At 58.2% G+C, this 20,519-nt stretch overlaps 2 protein-coding genes across 4 annotated transcripts in view; both read left to right on the forward strand.

The window, feature by feature from the left end:
* Positions 1-9,892, forward strand: part of PWP2 (PWP2 periodic tryptophan protein homolog (yeast)) — a 14,456-nt gene extending 4,564 nt beyond the window's left edge. Inside the window, exons 7-20 of one of the 3 annotated variants that reach the window (XM_005880439.2) lie at positions 263-406; positions 911-981; positions 1,408-1,544; positions 2,006-2,154; positions 2,359-2,506; positions 2,749-2,899; positions 3,833-4,013; positions 5,161-5,308; positions 5,709-5,817; positions 7,088-7,153; positions 8,170-8,388; positions 8,570-8,720; positions 8,993-9,067; positions 9,288-9,892. In XM_005880439.2, the coding sequence (XP_005880501.1) occupies positions 263-406; positions 911-981; positions 1,408-1,544; positions 2,006-2,154; positions 2,359-2,506; positions 2,749-2,899; positions 3,833-4,013; positions 5,161-5,308; positions 5,709-5,817; positions 7,088-7,153; positions 8,170-8,388; positions 8,570-8,720; positions 8,993-9,067; positions 9,288-9,471 (1,933 nt within the window). In that variant the 3' untranslated portion in view covers positions 9,472-9,892. The remainder of the gene's footprint in view (positions 1-262; positions 407-910; positions 982-1,407; positions 1,545-2,005; positions 2,155-2,358; positions 2,507-2,748; positions 2,900-3,832; positions 4,014-5,160; positions 5,309-5,708; positions 5,818-7,087; positions 7,154-8,169; positions 8,389-8,569; positions 8,721-8,992; positions 9,068-9,287) is intronic. The other 2 variants (XM_014528501.1, XM_014528500.1) reach the window with 2 other exon arrangements.
* Positions 9,893-9,894: 2 nt separating this feature from the next.
* On the forward strand, positions 9,895-20,300 carry LOC102263066 (chromosome unknown open reading frame, human C21orf33). Its single transcript, XM_005880440.2, has 8 exons — positions 9,895-9,966; positions 10,050-10,201; positions 11,791-11,925; positions 13,213-13,326; positions 14,294-14,413; positions 17,248-17,340; positions 18,780-18,936; positions 19,753-20,300. Exons 1-8 carry the CDS (start codon positions 9,895-9,897, stop codon positions 19,879-19,881), a joined length of 972 nt encoding a protein of 323 aa, XP_005880502.1. The 3' UTR covers positions 19,882-20,300.
* Positions 20,301-20,519: the final 219 nt, after the last annotated feature.

A 20,519-nucleotide genomic window follows, 5' to 3' on the forward strand; every position in this document is an offset into this window, starting at 1 on the left:
CACAGAACACGCTCATCGTAGGCCCATCATGGGGAGTCCTGGCTCGGGCACCAGCTGAGAGGCTCCTACGGTCCCAGGCGCAGGGAGGCTCAGGGAGTGGAGAGCTGAGGGCGGGAGGGAATAGGGGACTCGAGGCAGGACAGTGAGGGCCGGCTTCCCGAGGGCCCACATGGAGCGGGCGCTCTGGCCTCCGGTCCCAGGCGGGGCTGTGAGACCAGCCTGGTTCTCTGGTCCTTCCAACTCTGCTGTCCCCTGTACTTAGGTACTTTTTCAACAAAGAAGGAGATTTTAACAATCTGACAGCTGCAGCTTATCACAAGAAGATCCATCTCTTGGTCACTGGTTTTGCTTCTGGAATCTTCCACCTTCACGAGCTCCCGGAGTTCAACCTCATCCACTCCCTGAGGTGGGTGCCTCTGCTTTCTGGTGGGCGTGGCTTATGCACTTGCAAGTCTGAGGGGCTAGTGGCGGGGACCAGGTGAGGCCATGCTGTGCCTGCCCTGGTCTCGGCCCTGCAGTGGCCCCAGGCGTGGTGGCCTCACGGGCGGCTTCCCAGGACACCTGGCTTCATCTCCGTCCGGCCAGGTGCTCGGAGGAGTGGAGGGGAAGCAGATGTTCCCTTCCCTGGGCTTTGGTTCCACGTGTGGGTCTCAGCTTTTTTTTCCCCTTCTGTTCTGTATCTTCGGCACATAGAGGATGTTTTGCTCCACAAAACTATGCACCTTCAGGGACTGGAAGGCAGGGCAGCGCTCTGGGGCTGCCAGGGCTTTTGCATTGAGTTGTTGACTATGATAGAGTGGGTAGGAAGTGTGTAGGCCGGAGGGGCTGGCTGTGGTCTCCGATGGCAAGCTGGCCCCCGAGGGTGGGGACAGGAGGCGCTTGTGCTCACGGAGTCCTGCTTTCTGCTCAGCATCTCCGATCAGAGGATCGAGTCTGTCGCCATCAATAGCTCCGGGGACTGGATCGCCTTGGGCTGCTCAGGTTCGTCTTCCTGCCCGATGGTGTGAGAACAAGGAGCTTCTGCTCTGGGACACCTGCCAGTGGTCCCACCTCGGTCCCGGACCCTCCTCCGGGCACTGGGAGACGCTGTGAGCAGAGGGGGCAGCGGTGGCTCTGGTGAAGGAGCAGTCAGTGAAGCTTCCAGAACAGGGGCTGCTCTGGCGGGCTGAGTATGGGGCCACCCTGTGACTCAGGATGTGGGTGTGTCTGCGCTGGGTCCCCTCACGCAGGTGGAGGGTGATGGCGGCACCTGCCTCAGAGTGGGATAGGCACTCAGGGTGCCAGCGTGAGCCAGGGCCAGATACCCCCCCTGCCCCCCCCCCCAATCTCACAAGCAATCGGGGCCTTCGTCTGCCCACGGGGCAGGGTGTTGGGATCAGGTCCTCAGCCCCACCCTGTGCCCCTCAGGCCTGGGCCAGTTGCTGGTGTGGGAGTGGCAGAGCGAGTCCTACGTGCTCAAGCAGCAGGGCCACTTCAACAGCATGGTGTCCCTGGCATACTCGCCTGACGGGCAGTACATCGTGACCGGCGGGGATGACGGCAAGGTGGGCTGGTCAGCGGGGAGGGAGCATGGCCCGGGTGGGAGGAGCTGTGGGGTCCTGCCCCTGTCCTCAGGCCGGGGCATATTGGGTCACCGAGGCACTGGGCTAGGCCCCAGCTGCGGGGTTCAGCCCAGGGCTTGCAGGCCCACTCGCCTCATCCAGGCCCAGGAAAAGGCATTTACAAACTTACCCGGATCTGAGTGGAGTGGGTTCAGGTGTCTTTCCCTGATTTGAGCTTGGGCTCCCACACGTGTAGCTACTTGGCTGAGGGGTCTTTGGTGCTGCCAACCACCATCTGACTTGCTGCACTTCCCAGGGTGACACAAGGCCCCCGACAATCACCCAGCCCTCCCTCATGGGAGGAGGTGAGGGGCAGGCAGTGTCCACACGGGATTTGTACGTGCATGTGTGTGTAAGAGAGTGAGCCCAAACCGGGGCCCGCTGGCTCCTCACTCCCCACACAGGTCAAGGTGTGGAACACCCTCAGTGGCTTCTGCTTCATCACTTTTACGGAGCACTCGAGCGGCGTCACCGGCGTGACCTTCACCGCCACTGGCTACGTCATTGTGACCTCTTCCATGGACGGGACTGTGCGGGCCTTTGACCTTCACAGGTGACTTTTCTGCTCAGTCTTTGGCTCAAAGCAGGCTGTTCCTCTGTTGGGCTGTGAGAGTGAGGCTGAGGGTTCTGGGATTGTCGGGCAGCCTGTGGTGTGGACAGAGGCTCGGGATGAAGCCACGGCATTCAGGCCCCAGAACACACGGGCGGCAGGGGCCTCGGCGAGCGATGTCAGCTGGGGCCTCTCTCTTCGCGGCAGGTACCGGAACTTCCGCACCTTCACGTCCCCGAGGCCCACCCAGTTCTCCTGTGTGGCGGTGGACTCCAGCGGGGAGATCGTCTGTGCCGGGGCCCAGGACTCCTTCGAGATCTTTATCTGGTCCATGCAGACAGGCAGGCTGCTGGAGGTAAGGCCGCTCGTCCCAGGAGCTGCGCTCCAGAGGGGCGGGTGGTGGGGCACAGGTGCAGGAGGGGCAGAGGTCACTGTTGACTCCAGGTTTCTGGCCTCGCCTCCCGCTTTCCTCATCCCACAGCTGTGAGCACTCAGAGAAGGGTCGTGTCTCAGCAGCCACAGCATCGGTGCTCCCTTGTCCGGCGTGGATCCACCCGCCAAGCTCACCTCTCAAACCCCCTTTATGAACTGTTGTAGGTCCTGTCTGGCCACGAGGGGCCCATCAGCGGTCTGTGTTTCAACCCGATGAAGTCGATCCTGGCCAGCGCCTCCTGGGATAAGACAGTGCGCCTGTGGGACATGGTGGACAGCTGGAGGACCACCGAGACACTGGCTCTGACCTCCGATGGTGAGCTGCACCGTGGGGTGAGCGGGCGGAAGTCGTGGCCCAGGGTGGGAAGGCCTGGTCTCAGTGCTGGTCCTGCCCGACTCAGCTGTGTGTTTGGATGTAAGCCCAGGACTCCCAAGGGCCCCACAGCTGTCGGGGTTGGCAGCCCAGTCATGTCACTGCACCGGGCTCCCCCCTAAGAGAGTGAGCGGGCCCCGGCTGCAGATTCCTGCCACTTCTGCCCTGGCCGGTAGGTTAACCCTTGTCCACCGAAAGCAGTAGGTGCAGGGGCCCCAAGGCAGGATGGGTGGACCCTGCCACCCCGAGTCCCACCACCTGTGCTTGTGCATGAAGTTGCTCCCGTGTACAGCCAGCGGAGTGTGGACGTCTCATCTGTGGCTGCTTTCCCTGCGGCAGCGGAGTTGATTGGTCACAGCAGAGACTGGACTGTGTGCTGACCGGCCTGCATAGAACACATCTGCCAACTCCGGGTCGCTGGGGGCTTCTCTGCTTCCTGCCCACCACCTGCCTCTGGTTCAGTCTCTGACTAGCCGGCCTCTGGTATCTTTATGGGGCCTCCACACTGACCTCCATCTCCAGTTAGTCTGTTTCCAGTCTGTCCTGCAATCCCATCAGAGCAACCTTTGCCGTGACCTCTGTGTGACTCCCCTGTGCCCACCCACCTGGCTGGCCCTGCTTAGTCCTCCCTGTACCCAACTATGGCCAGGTCTGGACCCCCTTGCCCCACTGCACTGGGGCCCTGTCTGCACATGTAGCTGATGTGGTTGTGAGCTGTTGGTGCTGAGGCCTGGTCCTAGAGCTCCTGTGTCCCCATCTCCGCCCCGCCCCGCCCAGGCCCATCCCTCAGGGAGCTGATAATGAGGACAGCGAGGGTGTGGCCCGTCTGCTGGAGCCTGGGTCTTCCTCAGGCTCTGATTCTCCATCTCTTTTCAGCTCTGGCTGTGACCTATCGACCCGACGGGGCAGAGCTGGCTGTGGCCACACTGAACGCACAGATCACCTTCTGGGACCCTGAGAACGCCGTGCAGACGGGCTCCATCGAGGGCAGGCACGACCTCAAGACGGGCAGGAAGGAGCTGGACAAGATCACCGCCAAGCATTCGGCCAAGGGGAAGTGAGTGCCGTGCTGGGGGCAGGGCGGCTTTCACCCGGGGCGTGCGCCCTGGAGCCCAGGATCCTGCTCAGCAGAGGGGACTCTACCCCTCATCCCCCAGAGGGGGCACTGAGCCTGTGTTGGGGTTCTGTGTGGGTTAGTAGATCGCAGTGTCCCCCACTTAGGCCGTGTGAGCGTCGCTGCTCTGAGCACTCGGGACTGGTTGGTGTGGATACCTGTTCTGCTCTGTTAGGTCTGTCCCTCGCCATGGACATGCTGGGTGACTTGGGGTGACACTCACTTTTGAGGAACTGCCGGATGGTTTTCCAAAGACTCAGCACCATGTCCCTTGCCCCCCAGCAGTGTGGGAGGGTTCCGATTCCCCCACACCCTCACCAACACGGTACTGTTGACCGTTTCACATCACAGCCGTTCTGGTGTGAGGTGCTGCAGTTTGAGGACGTGTTCACCACAGAGCACAGCACGCCCACTTCTCCGCACCAGATGGCAAAACTCGTGGTTTTGATTTGCATTTCTCTAAGGACTGATATTGTTGAGCATCTTTTCATGGGTGGGTTGGGTTGGATCATCAGCTTTGGATAAATGTGTCTCCAGAGCATTGGCCCATTTTAATTGGCGTCAATATCTTTCTCATTTGAGTTGTAAGAATGCATATATTCAGGATACAACAAGACTTATCAGATAATGATTTGCAAATATTTTTCCTATTCTGTGGGTTGTCTTCACTTTCTTGATGATGTCCTTTGAAGCGCAGAGGTTTTTAATTTTGAAGACATCTATTTCCTTCTGCCTTCACAAGGACAGGCCCTGATTTGAACCATGTGGTCCTTTTGTGTTGAGGTTGTGCCTCCCAGGAGGCTGCAGCCCATGCCCGACACCGAGGGGAATGGGTCTGCAGGGTTGGTGTGCTGTGCGTGCAGGGTTAGTGTGCTGTGCGTGCAGGGTTAGGGTCCTGTGCGTGCAGGGTTAGGGTCCTGTGCGTGCAGGGTTAGGGTCCTGTGCGTGCAGGGTTAGGGTCCTGTGCGTGCAGGGTTAGAGTCGTGTGGGTGTCTAGGCAGTGAGCCGAGGAGGCTGCTGGGGAACATGTGGGAGGACCACACGTCGCAGTCCCCGAGTGGTGACTAAGTCCGAGTCCCCGGCGCTGCAGGGCCTTCACCACTCTGTGCTACTCCGCGGACGGCCAGAGTGTCCTGGCAGGAGGGATGTCCAAGTTCGTGTGCATCTACCACGTCAGGGAGCAGATTCTCAGGAAGAAGTTTGAGATCTCTTGCAACCTGTCGCTGGACGCCATGGAGGTGAGCGAGCAGCAGGGGCTCCACAGCACAGCTCTGCGGGCTCAGGACCCGGCGTGGGGCTGGGCTGGGCTGTGGTGTGAGGGCACGTGGCCAGGATGGGCCTGGCAGTCTGAGGGAGCAGTGCTCGTCCCCCTCACAGAGACCCCTGGGGGTCCTCTGAAGGTTGAGTTAGAGAATCCAGCCCCCTTGTGGCAGCAGGGACTCCTGTCCACCCGCACTAGGCTCTGAGGGAGGTTCTGCTGTGAAACTGGCTTGTTGCTGTCTCTTCTCAGAGGCCTTGTGTCCTGTGCACGCCCTAGACAGGGCTGGGTTTCCTTAAGTGTTATACACACAGCAAAGGAGGGGAAGCGTGCTCCCCTCCCCCATCTCTTACGGAGATACCTGGGTTTTACTCTTCTAGGAATTTTTGAACCGAAGGAAAATGACAGAGTTTGGCAACTTGGCGCTAATTGATCAAGATGCCGGGGAGGAGAACGGAGTCGCGATTCCGTTGCCCGGCGTAAGGAAAGGTGAGCAGAGGGTCCTTCATGTCCCCGTGGACTCTGCCACAGCAGGCCGCCCTGCTCACCTGCTTGTCCTGGGCAGCAGCAGTTTTACTCCCTTGTCATTGCTGCCGTGGTTCATGTCTGAAAACTCACACACGTGTGGTGTCTGCTGGAGGCTGGGCTGCGGGAAGCTCCCTATGACTTGCTGCACAGCTGCGTCCTCCTCACCTTTGGGCCTCGGTGTGCTCCCTGGGCCAGGCCTCGCCCCCCATATGGGCCACAAGGACTTCAGTGTTGGGGAGTCTAGGACGCCCGAGGGGTACATGTGCCTCACAGGGACAGGGCAGCAGACTTGGGTCCCATCGAGAAGGGACATCTATCCGCCAGAAAGCCCACACGTGGCATGGTATTGCAGCAGCTGGCCTGGGCCCGGTTCGTTCTAGCCCTGGCTTATGCCCACTCTGGCACCCGAGGCCCGCCCTGCACTTGGGGAGTGAGGGCACCTCAGCTGGCTGGGTGACGGGGAGGATCAAATGAGCCGATGCTGGTTCTAGAGCAGCTCCATGCCCCCACAGAGCACAGTACGCTCACTTCTCTGCACCAGGTGGCAACAGGCCTGCGCTGAACACGTCCTCCAGACCCTCCGACTGAGTGTGGCTCCACCTGTCCAGGGGCGTTTTGATTGTCACCACTTCCGGGGGTGTTGCTGTTGGCACTGAGTGTAGACAGACCAGGGGTCTGTAGACCCGCAAGGACCTGGCTCCAAACGTCGGTCACCCGAGGTTGAGCGCTCCCGGCAGTGTCTTTCGGGGTGGGGCACACATGGAACGTGGCTTGGTGGCCTCCAGGAAGGGCTCCAGGCAGCCGAGGGCTGAGTAGTGAGGAGACAGACCTTTCACAGGTCACCTTTGAGTTGTGGAGTTTCCTACTATGAGAATGTGTTGCCCTTTAAAAAGCAAATTTGAAAACAATGTGCCAGAAAGGATTCATGTGACAATACCCAGGAAGGATGAGCCTCCACTCAGACCTGCCTGGTGTAGTCATGCGGCTTGTGCACGGCTCCAAGTTCCCGGCTGATGGACAGGTGGAGGCGGAACCAGCCTGCCTCTTCCCGGAACTAATAAGTGGTTGGCTGGCCAGTCCACATGCACACTGCTGGTTCGTGCAGGTCTGAGGTGCCACATCTGCGAATAGGGCTGGAGGGCCAGGGACAGGACTGCCACCCTGGCCAGTGAAGTGATTCACCTGATGAGGGATGTGTTGCCCTGTAACTGAGTGTTCCTTTGATTTCCAGGTGACATGAGCTCTCGTCACTTCAAACCCGAAATCAGGGTGACTTCACTCCGCTTCTCTCCCACAGGTGAGCCAAGCAGTGCATTGTTGGTGCTGAAAGGCGTGGGGTCCGGCATGGACCCACACTGTGCACAATGCTTCTGCTCCCAGGGACAATGTCGGTCTCAGTTTCTGACTAGCTCTGTCTGAGCTGCACTGTCCCCCATGCATTAGGCATGGTCATCTTTGTCCTGTCTGGAGGTTGGCTATGAAAGCTGTGACCTCAGACAGGCTGGGCTTGGGGACAGGGAGGCAGGCACCTGCTCTGAGCACCCTCCACATGTGCCAATTGGGACCATCCTGGGAGGCCACCTCCTCATCTACGATCACGTACTTTGCTCTGCTCCTCTACCCTGCCCCCACCCCCCCCACACACACCCCCAAGAGTGTCTAGCAGACCGCCTCTGGCAGCTGTAGAGGGGTCAGTACCCCCAGGGCCTGGGGCCATTATGTGTGTGCAGTGTGCAGACCAGAACATGACAGGGTTGTGGTGGGCTTGTCTTTGCTAGTTGATAGCTGACACTCCAGCGAGGAGTGGGGACAAGGACAGTAAGGTGCAAAGCAGCACCTGGCATGGTACCACTGTGAGCCAGGGGTGCCGACCACGGCCGAGAGGCAGGTCTGGTGGCCACCTGGTTTATAAGTTGAATTTTTACAGACCAGCCATGCCAGTTTGTTTTCCCTTTTGTCTGGGCATGTGGTGGAGTTGAGACATTGCTGCAGAGACCACATGGCCTGCAAAGTTGGAAGTATCTGCTGCCCTTGCCAGGCAGTTCTGCCAGGCCTGCCAGTGTAAACAAGGCGGGAGCACCTATGTGTCTGCTGCCACTGCACACGGTGCGGGAGGACGGCTGGACCAGTGACCCGGGTGCTCCTCCCAGAGGACCTGGTGGCCGGGGCAGGAGCAAGAGGAAGACATCCCCGTGCTCCTTCCTGTGCTGCTGCCTCAGGGACCGTGCACTGTGTTCAGTACCTGTTCCTTAAAATAAGTGAGGAAACATGTGCATAATGGTCTAGGAGCCATGTGACTGCTTCATTTCGCAGGGCGCTGTTGGGCAGCCACCACCACTGAGGGGCTCCTCATCTACTCTCTGGACACCCAGATGCTCTTTGACCCCTTTGAGCTGGACACCAGCGTCACCCCTGGGCGGATCCGGGCAGCACTGCGCCAGAGGGACTTCACCAGGGCCATCCTGATGGCCGTCCGGCTCAACGAGAAGAAGCTGCTGCAGGAGACCCTGGAGTCGGTGCCCTGGGATGAGAGTGAGCGCCAGGCCCGGCTGGGGCAGGGCGGGGGCGGGGAGCTGCCAGGACCCTGCACCCACAGCTGCTGGTCGGGGCTCTCGGGTTCTGTGCACATACAGAAAGGGCATAAGCTGTAATCGGCTTTTCTCCTGGTTTGAGTTCTTGGCAGAGTCAGCGTGGGTTTCCTTCTCTCTTACAGTTGACGTTATCAGCTCCTCCCTCCCCGAGTTGTACGTGGAGAAAGTGCTTGAGTTTTTGGCTTCATCCTTTGAAGTGTCTCGCCATCTGGAATTCTACCTCATATGGACTCAGAAATTGCTCATGGCGCATGGACAGAAACTGAAGTCCAGGTATGATGTGCTGACCTGCTCATTCGTCTGTGACTCCTGTCACAGCTGGTCTTTGCAGATAAAAAGGGAAACTTTACATGCAAGCATGGCGTGAATTGGTCTTTACGGGGATGCACAGCATGAGGTGAGGCCTTTCATGCGTGTGTGGTGTGACGTGAGGCCTTCAGATGCCCATACACCACGAAGGGAGGCCTTTACAAGCAGACACAGCGTGAAGGGCGGCCCATGGGCCTTTCATAGCTGCGGAGCACTGAGGGAAGTCTCCTTTCCAGAGCAGGGAAGCTGCTGCCGGCAGTTCAGTTCCTTCAGAAGAGCATCCAGCGGCACTTGGACGATGTTTCCAAACTGTACGTTTTGCCAGCGTCGGTGGGCTGGGTGGGGGTTGTATCATCGCCAGCTGGACCACAGCAGGGTCTGCTCCCAGTGTCCTCTCATTCAGGGTCAAAACATACCATGGCTGGGTATCGTCAGGGTCACAGAGAGGGTGGTGGGTGCCGGCGAACCAGCGTTTCTGGCGGAATAGAAGTCACTCCTGCTTTCACTAACGCAACCCCCGCATTTTCACAGCTGCGACTGGAACCGCTATAACATTCAGTACGCTCTGGCAGTTTCCAAGCAGCGGGGCATGAAACGCCCCTCGGAGCCGCTGGGCAGTGAGGAGGAAGCAGATGCATCTGATGATGAGGACAGTCTGCACCTGCTCGGTGGAGGACATGGGGATGGGGACGACGGGGATACACTGTTGGTGTAAAGCCGGCCGCCTTGCAGCCCCGCTCATTTCGGTTAAGATCGTGGAAGAAAGAGAACCACAGTTGTCTGGTCCCAGGAAGTGAGTGGAGGGCAATCGGAAGCTATGGAACCATCACTGAGGACTCACTCTTTGTGCAAGAACCAAGCATCAGAGCGAGCTGACCGGTCCCTGGTCAGCACGGGCTTGGCGCACAGGGCCCAGGACCTGATGGTATGAATAAGAAAGTGCTGAGCGTCTGCTACTGCAAATGCCTTTTTGAGAGGCAAATAGACTCATATTTATAGACTCGTGAACTTTGTATGAAAGTTATTTATATTTTTAATAAGAAGTGTTAATGGTACATTTAGGGATGAAAAAGGGGATTTTCTAAAATGTAAATATGGATTAAGTCTAAACTCTGAATTAAAATGTTTATAATGTATCATGAGTGTAATTGTCATGCAGCGGGGGGATCAGGGCCACCCACCCACTGGCACCTCCATGCCAGGGGAACAGGTGAGCAGGACAGGTGGACCGCCCACCACGCCCAGCCTTCATGGCCCCCGGCCTAGGCTGCCTACCCCATAATCTTCCCATAGGGTCTGGGCAGAGAGCAGCTGCTTGATCTGACCTTGGAGAAGGACCAGACGGGCCTCCTGAGGAGCTCAGAGACCCGCTGTGCCAGCTGTGCCCTGCGTGTCCCTTGGGAGGCGTCCCTGAGAGTAGCTTGGACCAGCTTCACCACAGCCAGGTGCTGGGTCCCCCTCGCTGGTAGCAGCAGCCTCAGGTGCAGCGCTTTCCCAAGAGTGTGTGGGATGGTGTCTGTGGGCCCCGCCCCGTCGCTTATCAGGTGCGGCCCACAAGTCACTGGACAGCCTGGCTCTCCTGTGCTCCTCAAAGTGGATACCTGCCCACCTCCCGAGGCTGATGTGAGGCCTACCTGGACAGGTGGGGGTAGTGCATATGACACCTGGTGCACCAGTATCTGCCGCCACCACCATCCAATAGGAATGCCCTCCGTGGCCGGCCCATGCCTGCTCTTGGCCTCTAACCCTCTGCTCACCCACAGTGCATATGCTTAGGCTGGCAGCGCTCAGCCCCGTCACTGGGTGTGTTTGTTCTACATCTTCCCCACCTGTAACACGGGCAGGCTGGACAAATGTATTCCCTCTTCACCTGAGCTGTTCTGTAAGCTTCATGTGTGCACAGGGAAGTACAGCTGAGCAAACCCGCATAGAGGTAACAGAGATGGAAGGCGAAGCTCAGCAGGTGCGGCCCAGAGGCAACCGCCCTGGGTTGTGTCTGCAGCCCCAGCCTGTTGCTCACCTGCGACCTCTCAAATAATTTTTTAAAAATCTGTTAGTTTGAAACTTCAAATCAAGGGAAAGGATAAAGCATCTATCCAGGCGTTTGTATGCCAACCGACTCCTGCATAACTTGGTGTGCTTTATGTACCCGAAAGAATGAGCATGTCCCCATTTTGCAATGATTAGTGCAAGGGCGATGGCACACTGAGCATCGAGGGCTCTGGATGAAAGGACGCGCCACGGCCTGGGGCTGTCCTAGCGAGAGGGGCGCCTCCAGGGGGGTCTGCGGTTTACGGGGGGCGCGAGCACAGGCTGTGCTGGGGACGCACAGGGAAAGACCACGTGGGGAAAACTGAAGGAGCCGCAGGCCTGGGGCTGCATTCGGACCCCGACGCAAACAGCATGGACCCTGGAGCCCCACGTCTGAACGCTGATCTCCGCTGCTCAGGAATCGCTTTTAGGGGTGAGCTGACAAGGGCTATTCCACAGCGGCCCCGGGACATACTGCGGGCGCGGCCTGAACCCGCCGGGGCTGGAGGAGACCAGCGAGGGTCGAGGGTCGAGGGTCGAGGGTCGAGGGTCGAGGGTCGAGGGTCGAGGGTCGAGGGTCGAGGGTCGAGGGTCGAGGGTCGAGGGTCGAGGGTCGAGGGTCGAGGGTCGAGGGTCGAGGGTCGAGGGTCGAGGGTCGAGGGTCGAGGGTCGAGGGTCGAGGGTCGAGGGTCGAGGGTCGAGGGTCGAGGGTCGAGGGTCGAGGGTCGAGGGTCGAGGGTCGAGGGTCGAGGGTCGAGGGTCGAGGGTCGAGGGTCGAGGGTCGAGGGTCGAGGGTCGAGGGTCGAGGGTCGAGGGTCGAGGGTCGAGGGTCGAGGGTCGAGGGTCGAGGGTCGAGGGTCGAGGGTCGAGGGTCGAGGGTCGAGGGTCGAGGGTCGAGGGTCGAGGGTCGAGGGTCGAGGGTCGAGGGTCGAGGGTCGAGGGTCGAGGGTCGAGGGTCGAGGGTCGAGGGTCGAGGGTCGAGGGTCGAGGGTCGAGGGTCGAGGGTCCAAGCCGAAACACCCTCTCCCTCCCCCCCAAACGTGGGCCACCCCGCGTGGACTCCCGTGACCCGCGCTCCCCCGCAGGTGCTGTCCGGGTGCGGAGTCTACGACGGCACGGAGCTCCACGAGGCCTCGGCGTAAGCCCCCTGGACAGTGCCCTGGGGAGGGGTTGTCTTCTCCCCACCCGATCCATCGGAGGAACCTTTGCCCTTTATTAAGGCAGGAGTGATTGACAAGACACAGGGGGGCGCAGGGGGGGGACGTTCTAAATTACACGTGTAAAATGCGAGACACAACATAAGCTGCTTCTGTGTCACCTGTGACATCCTTATAGGGCAGTGGTTCTCAACCTTGGCTGCACATTAGAATCACCTGGGAATCTTTTTAAAATCCTGATTTGCCCAGAAGGATTTTTAAAAGATTCCCAGGTGATTCTAATGTGCAGCCAAGGTTGAGAACCACTGTTCTAGTGGTTTGAACACCCACGTGTTACAAACATTGGGATCAGGTGCCTGAGTTTTGGAGCTGTTTTCCCCCTGTGTCAGCCGGGTTTCCATCCGCGCAGCACTCCTGGCTGCAGTGTTGACTGTCACTCCTGTAAACCTGTCAGTTGTTGCTTTGTTAGGAGGCTGGGGCTGCTGGCTGTGCGTGGCCTCAGCCCTCCCCTCCCAGGGTTGCCGGTGTTGGCGCTAGAGAAGGAGTGAAATTTAGAGTGTGCGGAGGTGGGTGGCAGAGGGCCAGGAGAGGTTCCTGGTGGGGGAACTAGAGAGTGGAGAAAGCACGAGTAGTGGGGCACAGCTGGAAACCTCCCAGCACGTGCCAGGAGCTGTATGTGGCGTCCAGGAAGTTGCAAGAGCAGCAGAGCCCGAGCGAGTACCAGGGCAGTCCCGGCTCTGCTGGGTCATGCGTCCTCCCAAAGGGGCACAGTGACAGCACCGGGTCCGGGACTGACGGGTGAGTTACCGCATGCCTGGCACAGAGCAGCCCTCTGGGAGACCTGCATGTCTCCGTGTCTCCCACCTCCGTGACAGCAGAGTTGGAGGACATCTGGACTTAAACTTACTATCGTGACCCGAAACCCCCCTCAGCCTTTTGAGACCCACATCAATTGGCCTGTGGGAGGACGACACCCCACAGCAGCCTGGGAACCCAAACACCCAGACTGTGACACCAGCCAGGTCACCCCGCCCCCTGCACCTCGGTCTGTAAAGGGAACGTGGAGACTGGCTCGTCAGTGCAGGCTGGTTCAGTGACAGTGAATTCAAATTGTGGGTGTTTGGGTCTTCAGCAAGCCAGCCACAGCTTTTTGCAAAGCAAGGAATTTATACCTGGCATTCGGCTCAAGTCCTGCCTTTAAAAACACGTGGACAGGTGAAGCTGGGTTGGGCCTGTCTCAAAGCCTGGTGTGATTTCCTCCCTTGCAGGGTGCTGGTGCACCTGAGCCGTGGCGGGGCTGAGGTCCAGATCTTCGCTCCTAACGTCCCTCAGATGCACGTGATTGACCACACCAAGGGGCAGCCTTCTGAGAGTGAGACCAGGTGTGGGTCCTCCCCCTGTCGTCCTTGACTGAGCTCCCCAAGAACCTGCACGCATAGCTCTTTCAGCCCAGTCGGCCAGTCTGTTCAAATGAGCACCCTTCCTTCACGCTCCTCGTCCTTGACTGTGAGCTCCCCGAGAACCTGCACGCATAGCTCTTTCAGCCCAGTCAGGGCCAGTCTGTTCAAATGAGCACCCTTCCTTCACGCTCTTGTCCTCTGGTCTGCACTAATGCAGCGAGCCGGAATGTCACTGTCCACACTTACCTTCCATTCCTCACCGAAACAAGTTACTGCAGAGTGAGCTCCATACTTTGGTCTGACCAAAGGGGTGCGCCTCAGTTTGTCTGTCGCCTCACTCGCCTGCCTGGGCCCACGTGTCTTTGAGTAGCTCCCAGCAGTGTTTCTGTTCCTGCGGCCCTGGGTGCTTGAGATCTTCTCCCCTCCTGTCCTGCCGGGACCACAGGGAATGGCCCCTGGAGGCTGTGGTTCCCGACATCTTCCAGCTGGGGTCAGACAGTGGGAGATGGGCCAGGGGAAGAAGCTGCAGCTCTGCCTGCTGGGGGTGGGCCCTGGTCAGGACCCTGGCCTAGGGTGGCAGTGGCTCCCACTGTGGTGGCTGCACTCACCCGGCACAGGAGCTTCCTAACTTCCCCACCACTGCCCTGCCCATCAGTTCCACATAAATGCTGTCTGCTTCAGACACTTGGGGTCTGCCTTCCTGGGGGCCCCTGACTGATGCAGGAGGCTCCAGATGGCCCTGGTGGGCTGTGAAGTGCTGATCTGAAGGGTCCAGCAGACGTTTACGTCCCTGTAGCTTTAATTGCCTTTTCTGGGTATTGACATGAAATTAATGTGTGAGCATGCTCCCTGGGGCTGAGAAAACACGGCCTCTTGTCTTGTGGGCTCCTACCTGCCATTCTCCCGTCTGCACTGAACCTTTTCTTGGCTGCTTTGTGCTCTTTCCCAGGAATGTTCTGGCTGAGTCAGCAAGGATCGCCCGTGGCAAGATCACTGACCTGGCCCAGCTAAGTGCAGCCAACCATGATGCCGCCATCTTTCCTGGGGGCTTTGGAGCTGCCAAAAACCTGTGAGTGTTTGAGCTTGGGGCCTTGTGGCGACATGAGCCACTTCTGAGGTCTCGGGTCCAAACGATGCAAGTAGCTGCTCTGACGGAACCAATGCAGGATGGGGCTCAGGTCACATTTTGGCAAGACTTGAATTTTCCTCGACCTGCTCCTTTCTGAGCCCTCCTGGCACCTGGCCGCTGTTGTGGGTGTGACTTCTCTGACCTCACCTCTGTGCAGGTGTGTCTGTTCCTGCAGGCGCCCACGCTCCTGTGGGCCGTGGGGCTCAGAAAAGTGTTGTTTTTTCCAGTCACCTGACTGTCCTGACTGGAGCCCTTGGGTCTTTGCCACGGCAGCTGCCTGGGAGCCTGGGAGGCCGTCACTATGACGTTCTTGGGGTTTCAGGTCCTCTTTCTCTTCCCTCCTTCCTTGTTTCTGAGTTTCATGGAAATTGTCTGCACTGGCCTCTGTCCCAGGACCTGTCTCCTGTGGTGGGCAGGGGCATTCACGTCACAGCTGTGTGAACACACAATGTAATATGTATGACACCCTGACTCTGCGTTTATTGGAAACAGCAGATCAGCAAATAGGCCCCGGATGGAGCATTTTTCTGTGTCACTTAGAAGAACGTTCCTTCGCAAGCCCGGGGTCTGTGATGAAACCACCTAACTGTGACCGCAGGCAGCCAGCCCAGGGCATTCCTTTCCACTGACTAGGTCATTCCTGGGGCTCTGCAGCTTCCTCGCTCCCCACCCTCTGCTGGCGGCGCTTGCCCGTGTAGTGCTCCAGGAATCACCACTTCCTCTTGTTGCTCTCTCCTCGTCCCCTTAGCTCCTGAACTGAGAGGGTGCTGCTCTCCCACAGCCCTTTCAGGCCCACCCCCTTTGGGTCCTTGCTGTGCTGTTCACACCTCTTTTTGCAGGTGTCTACGTAGGCGCTCCCTCCTAGGTGACTTTTCTGGGTGCTGTTGGGCCTGGCCTGATCGCTGGGCCCAGTGGTCCTTCGTGTACTCCTCATGGGGTCTCCGCCTCCCTCCTGCAGCCCCTTCCCATTCTCCCCATGAATTGCATTCACATGTTGCCTGGCTGCCATCATGTTTGGACTGCAGACCTCCCCCTTTCAACCCACATTTCCAGCTGCCTGCCCCAGAGTCCGGTTGGAACATCTTGCTGATCTTTAGAGCTGACTCCCTCACCTGTACTCACCTGTCATCAGAGTCAGCGAGAGGGGAGATGGGGCAGGGGAAGCTTCAAGCCTCAGCCAGGGTCCTTGCTCAGTATCCCCCATCACCCTGTTGGGACAGTTGACCCCCATGCTGGCTCTGTCCGTCTGGGCATCCTGCACCCAGAAGTGATGGGCAGAGGTGGTATGTCCCCTAAAGTCTGACTCTGCTCAAGGCCACTCCTGATGCCTCCAGATCCAGCCCCTAGAAGGCTGCTTTTCTGCCGGGAGGGAGCCCTGTCCCTGCCCCACACCCACTCCCTGTCCCCAAAACCAGCCATTCAAGTGACTTCCCCATGTCACCATCTTCACGAGCTTCCTGGTAGGAGATGGCAGAGAACTGTCTGGATCAGCAAGGCTTTTCACTTGCGACAGGACTAGGATTTCTTAGGAATATGAGCTGGCTTCACAAACCGCTGGCCTGACCTCTGACCGTTAGCACCACCCCTGGGGCGTGTCCCCAGCATGGCTGACACCATACCTGGTTGGCTTAGGAGCTCAGACAGGAGGTGCACCGGGTTCTTGGTGTGTCTGCGTCTCGGCGTTAAAGGGTGGCGGGGGGGTGGGGGGGAGTACCTTGGGCCAGCATGCACTTCTGGCCGCTGGCCCCATTCTTTCCTGCCTTCCCAGAAGAAAGGACCACTCCTACATCAGCGGTTTCCTACGCAGTGGCTGCTGTGGTCATTTGGGTGCAGCACGTGGCAGCAGGCGAGTTCAGTGGTGACAGAAGTCACTCGGTTCCTCCTGGTGGGACCCCAGCCGCCTCCCTGGCACTGTTACTAGTTTTGTGTGTATTTCCTGAGATATTCACATATGTGGTTGTGTTAAAATTCTAACCAGATGGTAGCCTCGTAACTGTGTGGCTTATTGGTCCGTTAATAGTCTAACAGCTGCAAACATCCCACTGGGTGGATGACCTGACTTTGGTAGGGGCTCATGATGTCCAGTCCTCTTTTCTTCTAATAGCGTCTTGGCGGTACAGTTGACATGCATATTTTAAATGATGCATTTTGACGTGTCAGGAGAGTGACCACCCGTCAGTCCTTTGTGCCAACGCCATGCAGGTGTGTAGGATGGAGGAGTGGGACCCACAGACAGAACACAGGAAAGCCCAGCGTGTGGCTCTTGGCAAAGAGGGTGCACTTTGAAATTCGACGGGTCTCTCCCAGTTGCCTTCCATAGAGATGGCACAGGCAGGGCATACCCACCACCTGGAAGGGCAGCCTATTCCAGACCCTGAGCCACTCCTGCTCTGCAGAAAAAGACGGTGTCTTGTTTAATTTGCATTCCTTTCCCTTGCCAGTCAGGTGGAACACCTGTCACTGGCTTTAGGCCAGTGCAGACCTCCAAGGACCAGGTGGTGTGGCTCGCAGTCCGAGGCTTCAGCTAGCTCTGGGTCTGCTTTTCCCACCTCACCTCTGCTGCCCCACTTCCCTCCTCCCGCTTTCCATACTGTTTTCTCTTTAAAAACAAAACAGAAAAATACACAGTGATAATGAGAAGTCACGTGTGTACATGAGCACACTCACAGGCTAATCATTTCCATTGCTGAGGAGTCCATGGAACCACATGTCAGATCTCAGTGTGGCAAATAGCCAGGGCCTCTGAGATGTAAGGCAACCTGTTCTCACTGTAGGAGCACATTCGCCGTGGACGGGAAAGACTGCAAAGTCAACAAAGACGTGGAGCGCGTCCTGAAGGACTTCCACAAGGCGGGGAAGCCCATCGGGTAGGTTCTGCTGGCCCAGGAGCAGGCCTGGGGGCAGGAGGGCCTCTGGTGACTGGCTGTGGTGAGGAGGGCAGGGGGCCGGGGCCAGGGCCTGGGGCTCATAACTGGGAGGTGCCATTCTGAGCTGCATGGTCTTGAAAACTTGGCCCGTTTCCCCGTTTTATCTGAGGGATTTCACAGGTGCCTTCCAGCTCTGAAAATTCTGTAGTCTTGTGGTTACATTAGTTTCTCCTGATGACTTAACAGGAAGGAGAGGGGGTGATTGTCAGGTTCCAGAATGTTCCCCAGTCAGTCCTTCCCTGTCCACCATCCTTTCCCAGCACCCCTGCCCCTTGCCTGGCCGCCATCCACCCTCCTGTCCTTGCTCAGCTTGTTAGCCCTTGTCTTCCACTCTCACTGCTGCTACGCACACTGTTCCTGCCACCATGTCATCCTCAACTGCCCTCTCTTCCTTGTGGAGCCTGGATCCTGAGGCCGGCCGCACACTAGGGTCCCCTTGCTTCTCTGCACCCCCAAACTCATCGGCACAACCATTGCTCATGTCACAGCCCCTAGTCCTTGGTCTTGATGGACAGGTGAGGCTGGCCATACCTGCAACCAGGAGGGGCTCAGAAACGTATGATGGCAACCCTGTTATAAGACCTGATTTCATCAGACTTTCGTGTCCACAAGTGTCCCAGTGGCTGCTTCTCCCTCCTGCTGCATGGTTTGTCCGTGTCAGTGAGCCGGAGCGCGAGCATCTCCCGTCTTTGGAGCCGGTCACTAGGAGACGGCTTGGCAGGAGCACAGTGCACACACTACGAACAAATTCGCGGGATGCAAACTTGAGGCCGCTCCTGGCTCCCATGGGTGCTGCTTGCTACCGTGTTACTGGCGAACCGAAAAAGAGCAGCTTATGTTAGACCCCTTCATCCCAGTGGGAGACAGAGGCTGCTGAGGACAGTCCCCGCTGACAGCGTCGCTCCCTCCTGCTGCATGGTTTGTCCGCGTCAGTGAGCCGGAGCGCAAGCATCTCCCGTCTTTGGAGCCGGTCACTAAGAGACGGCTTGGCAGGAGCACAGTGCACACACTACGAACAAATTCGCGGGATGCAAACTTGAGGCCGCTCCTGGCTCCCATGGGTGCTGCTTGCTACCGTGTTACTGGCGAACCGAAAAAGAGCAGCTTATGTTAGACCCCTTCATCCCAGTGGGAGACAGAGGCTGCTGAGGACAGTCCCCGCTGACAGCGTCTCACAGACCTTCAGTCACTTACAGAGCCGGCCCTGCAGCACCACCAGTGCCAGCCTAGGGTGCCAGCCTGGGAGCGGTCTGTGCGTGTGCCTCCTGCCCACCTCCTAGACTGGACCTGTGAAGCAGGCTGATGCCATCCACGCTGCACGTCTCCCCTCAGAGCTGCAGAGGCTCTGCCTCCCTGACCCTGTCTCCTTCGCCTTTCAGCTTGTGCTGCATCGCTCCTGTCCTCGCGGCCAAAGTGCTCCCTGGCGTCGAGGTCACCGTGGGCCACGAGCAGGAGGAAGGTGGCAAGTGGCCGTATGCCGGGACCGCGGAAGCCATCAAAGCCATGGGTGCCAAGCACTGTGTGAAGGGAGTGACCATATCCTTTCCAGCAGCTGGGGACCCGTGTGGCGAGGGGTCTCTTCTGTGGCTGGGCAAGCAATGTCTCCAACCAGGAACTGCGCCGAGCGCCGTGGGCGTAGAGAGCCTCGGGCAAAAACGGGTCACGCCCCGGGTCTGCACCTGGACCTGGAGGATGTCCTGGCGATGACCACGTCACCTCTGGGCGCCTGCCTGTGCTGAAGGTGGCTTCATCCTTAGTGTCTTTATGAGCAGTGAGTTTCAGGTGTCCCTGTGCCCCCCCCTCCCCGGCGCAGAGCAGCCAGCAGACCCGTGGCCGGTCGGAAGGAGCAGGGCTGGCCCGGGGTTCTGTGTAGTCCAGGGCAGATGGGGCGAGGCCAGTTCTGTCACCTCCAGGGTCTGTGAGCTGGGGTGGGGAGGCGGGTCCCAGGTGGAATTGGCCTCTGCTCTGCTGTTGCTGGCACGCAGGTGAACTCTCTTAGTTTTCTTGATCTGAAAAGCAGAGGTGCTGCTGCCGCCTTCAGCGTTGTGGGTACCAAGGGGCACTCTGCTATACAGCTTCATGAGGCCGACATGGTCCGCTGAGGTGCAAGCTGGTTTCTTCCTTTTGGGAGCGTGCTGGTCACGTTCTTGTGTAGTTCAGCCGCACAGATTGTGCAGAAGTGGCCCTGCCAGCAGATTCCTCCGGGAAGAATGTCCCCCCCCACACCCCAGTCACCTTGGGAAGGACGGGACGCTTGTTCTGAGGGCAGCTGGGAGCAGTAGCCGGGACGTGCTTTGCGCCTAAAACTTCCCCTCATCCTTACTGGGTAGTGTTTCCCTAACTTCTGTGCACGAAGCTCACGTGGACCAGAAAAACAAGGTGGTCACGACCCCAGCCTTCATGTGTGAGACGGCGCTCCACCACATCCATGACGGGATCGGGGCCATGGTGACAAAGGTGCTGGAGCTTGCCAGGAAGTGAGCCGCCGGGCTCTGGGCTCTGGCTTCGCTTCTTCCACCAGGCGGAGCTGGCGGCCTCTTGTCCTGTCCAGCTTGGAATATGACACACGGGGTCGGATAATTGGTGTGAGAGTCGTCAGCTCTGCTCAGCTCACCTTCCTTCCAGGAGAGGAGGGAGGCAGAGCCCACGCCCTGGAGAGGCGGCTGGAGTCCCCCGCCTGTAGGAGTAGCGACTGGACTCCTAGTGCCTCCCGGGAATGACAGTCAGCTTTCTCACGAAGCCAGTCAGGTAGAGGTATTATATAACCTCAGGTTTGCCTAGCTTCAGAATACTTAGTGTTTGGAAGGGAAAATAATTTTAAGTTTATAAATGTAATAATCAGAAAACTTGAAACATGGTTATTAACAATTAAAGATTCTCTAACCTGGAGTAAGCATGGAGTCATTAAAATGTTATTGGGATTTCTGTAGCAGGCAGCCACGTGTCAGGTCTTCTGAAATGGGCAAATGAGGAATGTAAATGAGGTTTCTTAATTAGTTTTAGTTTTCTTAAATTTCAGGAAGAAATTGCAATCCTCAACCTGGGTGGTTGGCCTGCTGGGTAGTGGCTGTCAGGTGGTCCCAGGCACGAGCAGCAGCTGACACAGATGTATCCAGACG

Source organism: Myotis brandtii, unplaced genomic scaffold (assembly GCF_000412655.1).
Source record: "Myotis brandtii unplaced genomic scaffold, ASM41265v1 scaffold638, whole genome shotgun sequence".
Classification (NCBI taxonomy): domain Eukaryota; kingdom Metazoa; phylum Chordata; class Mammalia; order Chiroptera; family Vespertilionidae; genus Myotis; species Myotis brandtii.

What these genes read in the sequence shown, in the direction of transcription:
- LOC102263066 (XM_005880440.2), top strand. Translation starts at nt 9,895, where the DNA reads ATGAGTGTAATTGTCATGCAGCGGGGGGATCAGGGCCACCCACCCACT. An exon ending in GAGCTCCACGAGGCCTCGGC is followed by an intron (nt 11,926 to 13,212) that starts GTAAGCCCCCTG and finishes CCTCCCTTGCAG; the next exon opens with GGTGCTGGTGCACCTGAGCC. An exon ending in ACTGTGTGAAGGGAGTGACC is followed by an intron (nt 18,937 to 19,752) that starts ATATCCTTTCCA and finishes ACTTCTGTGCAC; the next exon opens with GAAGCTCACGTGGACCAGAA.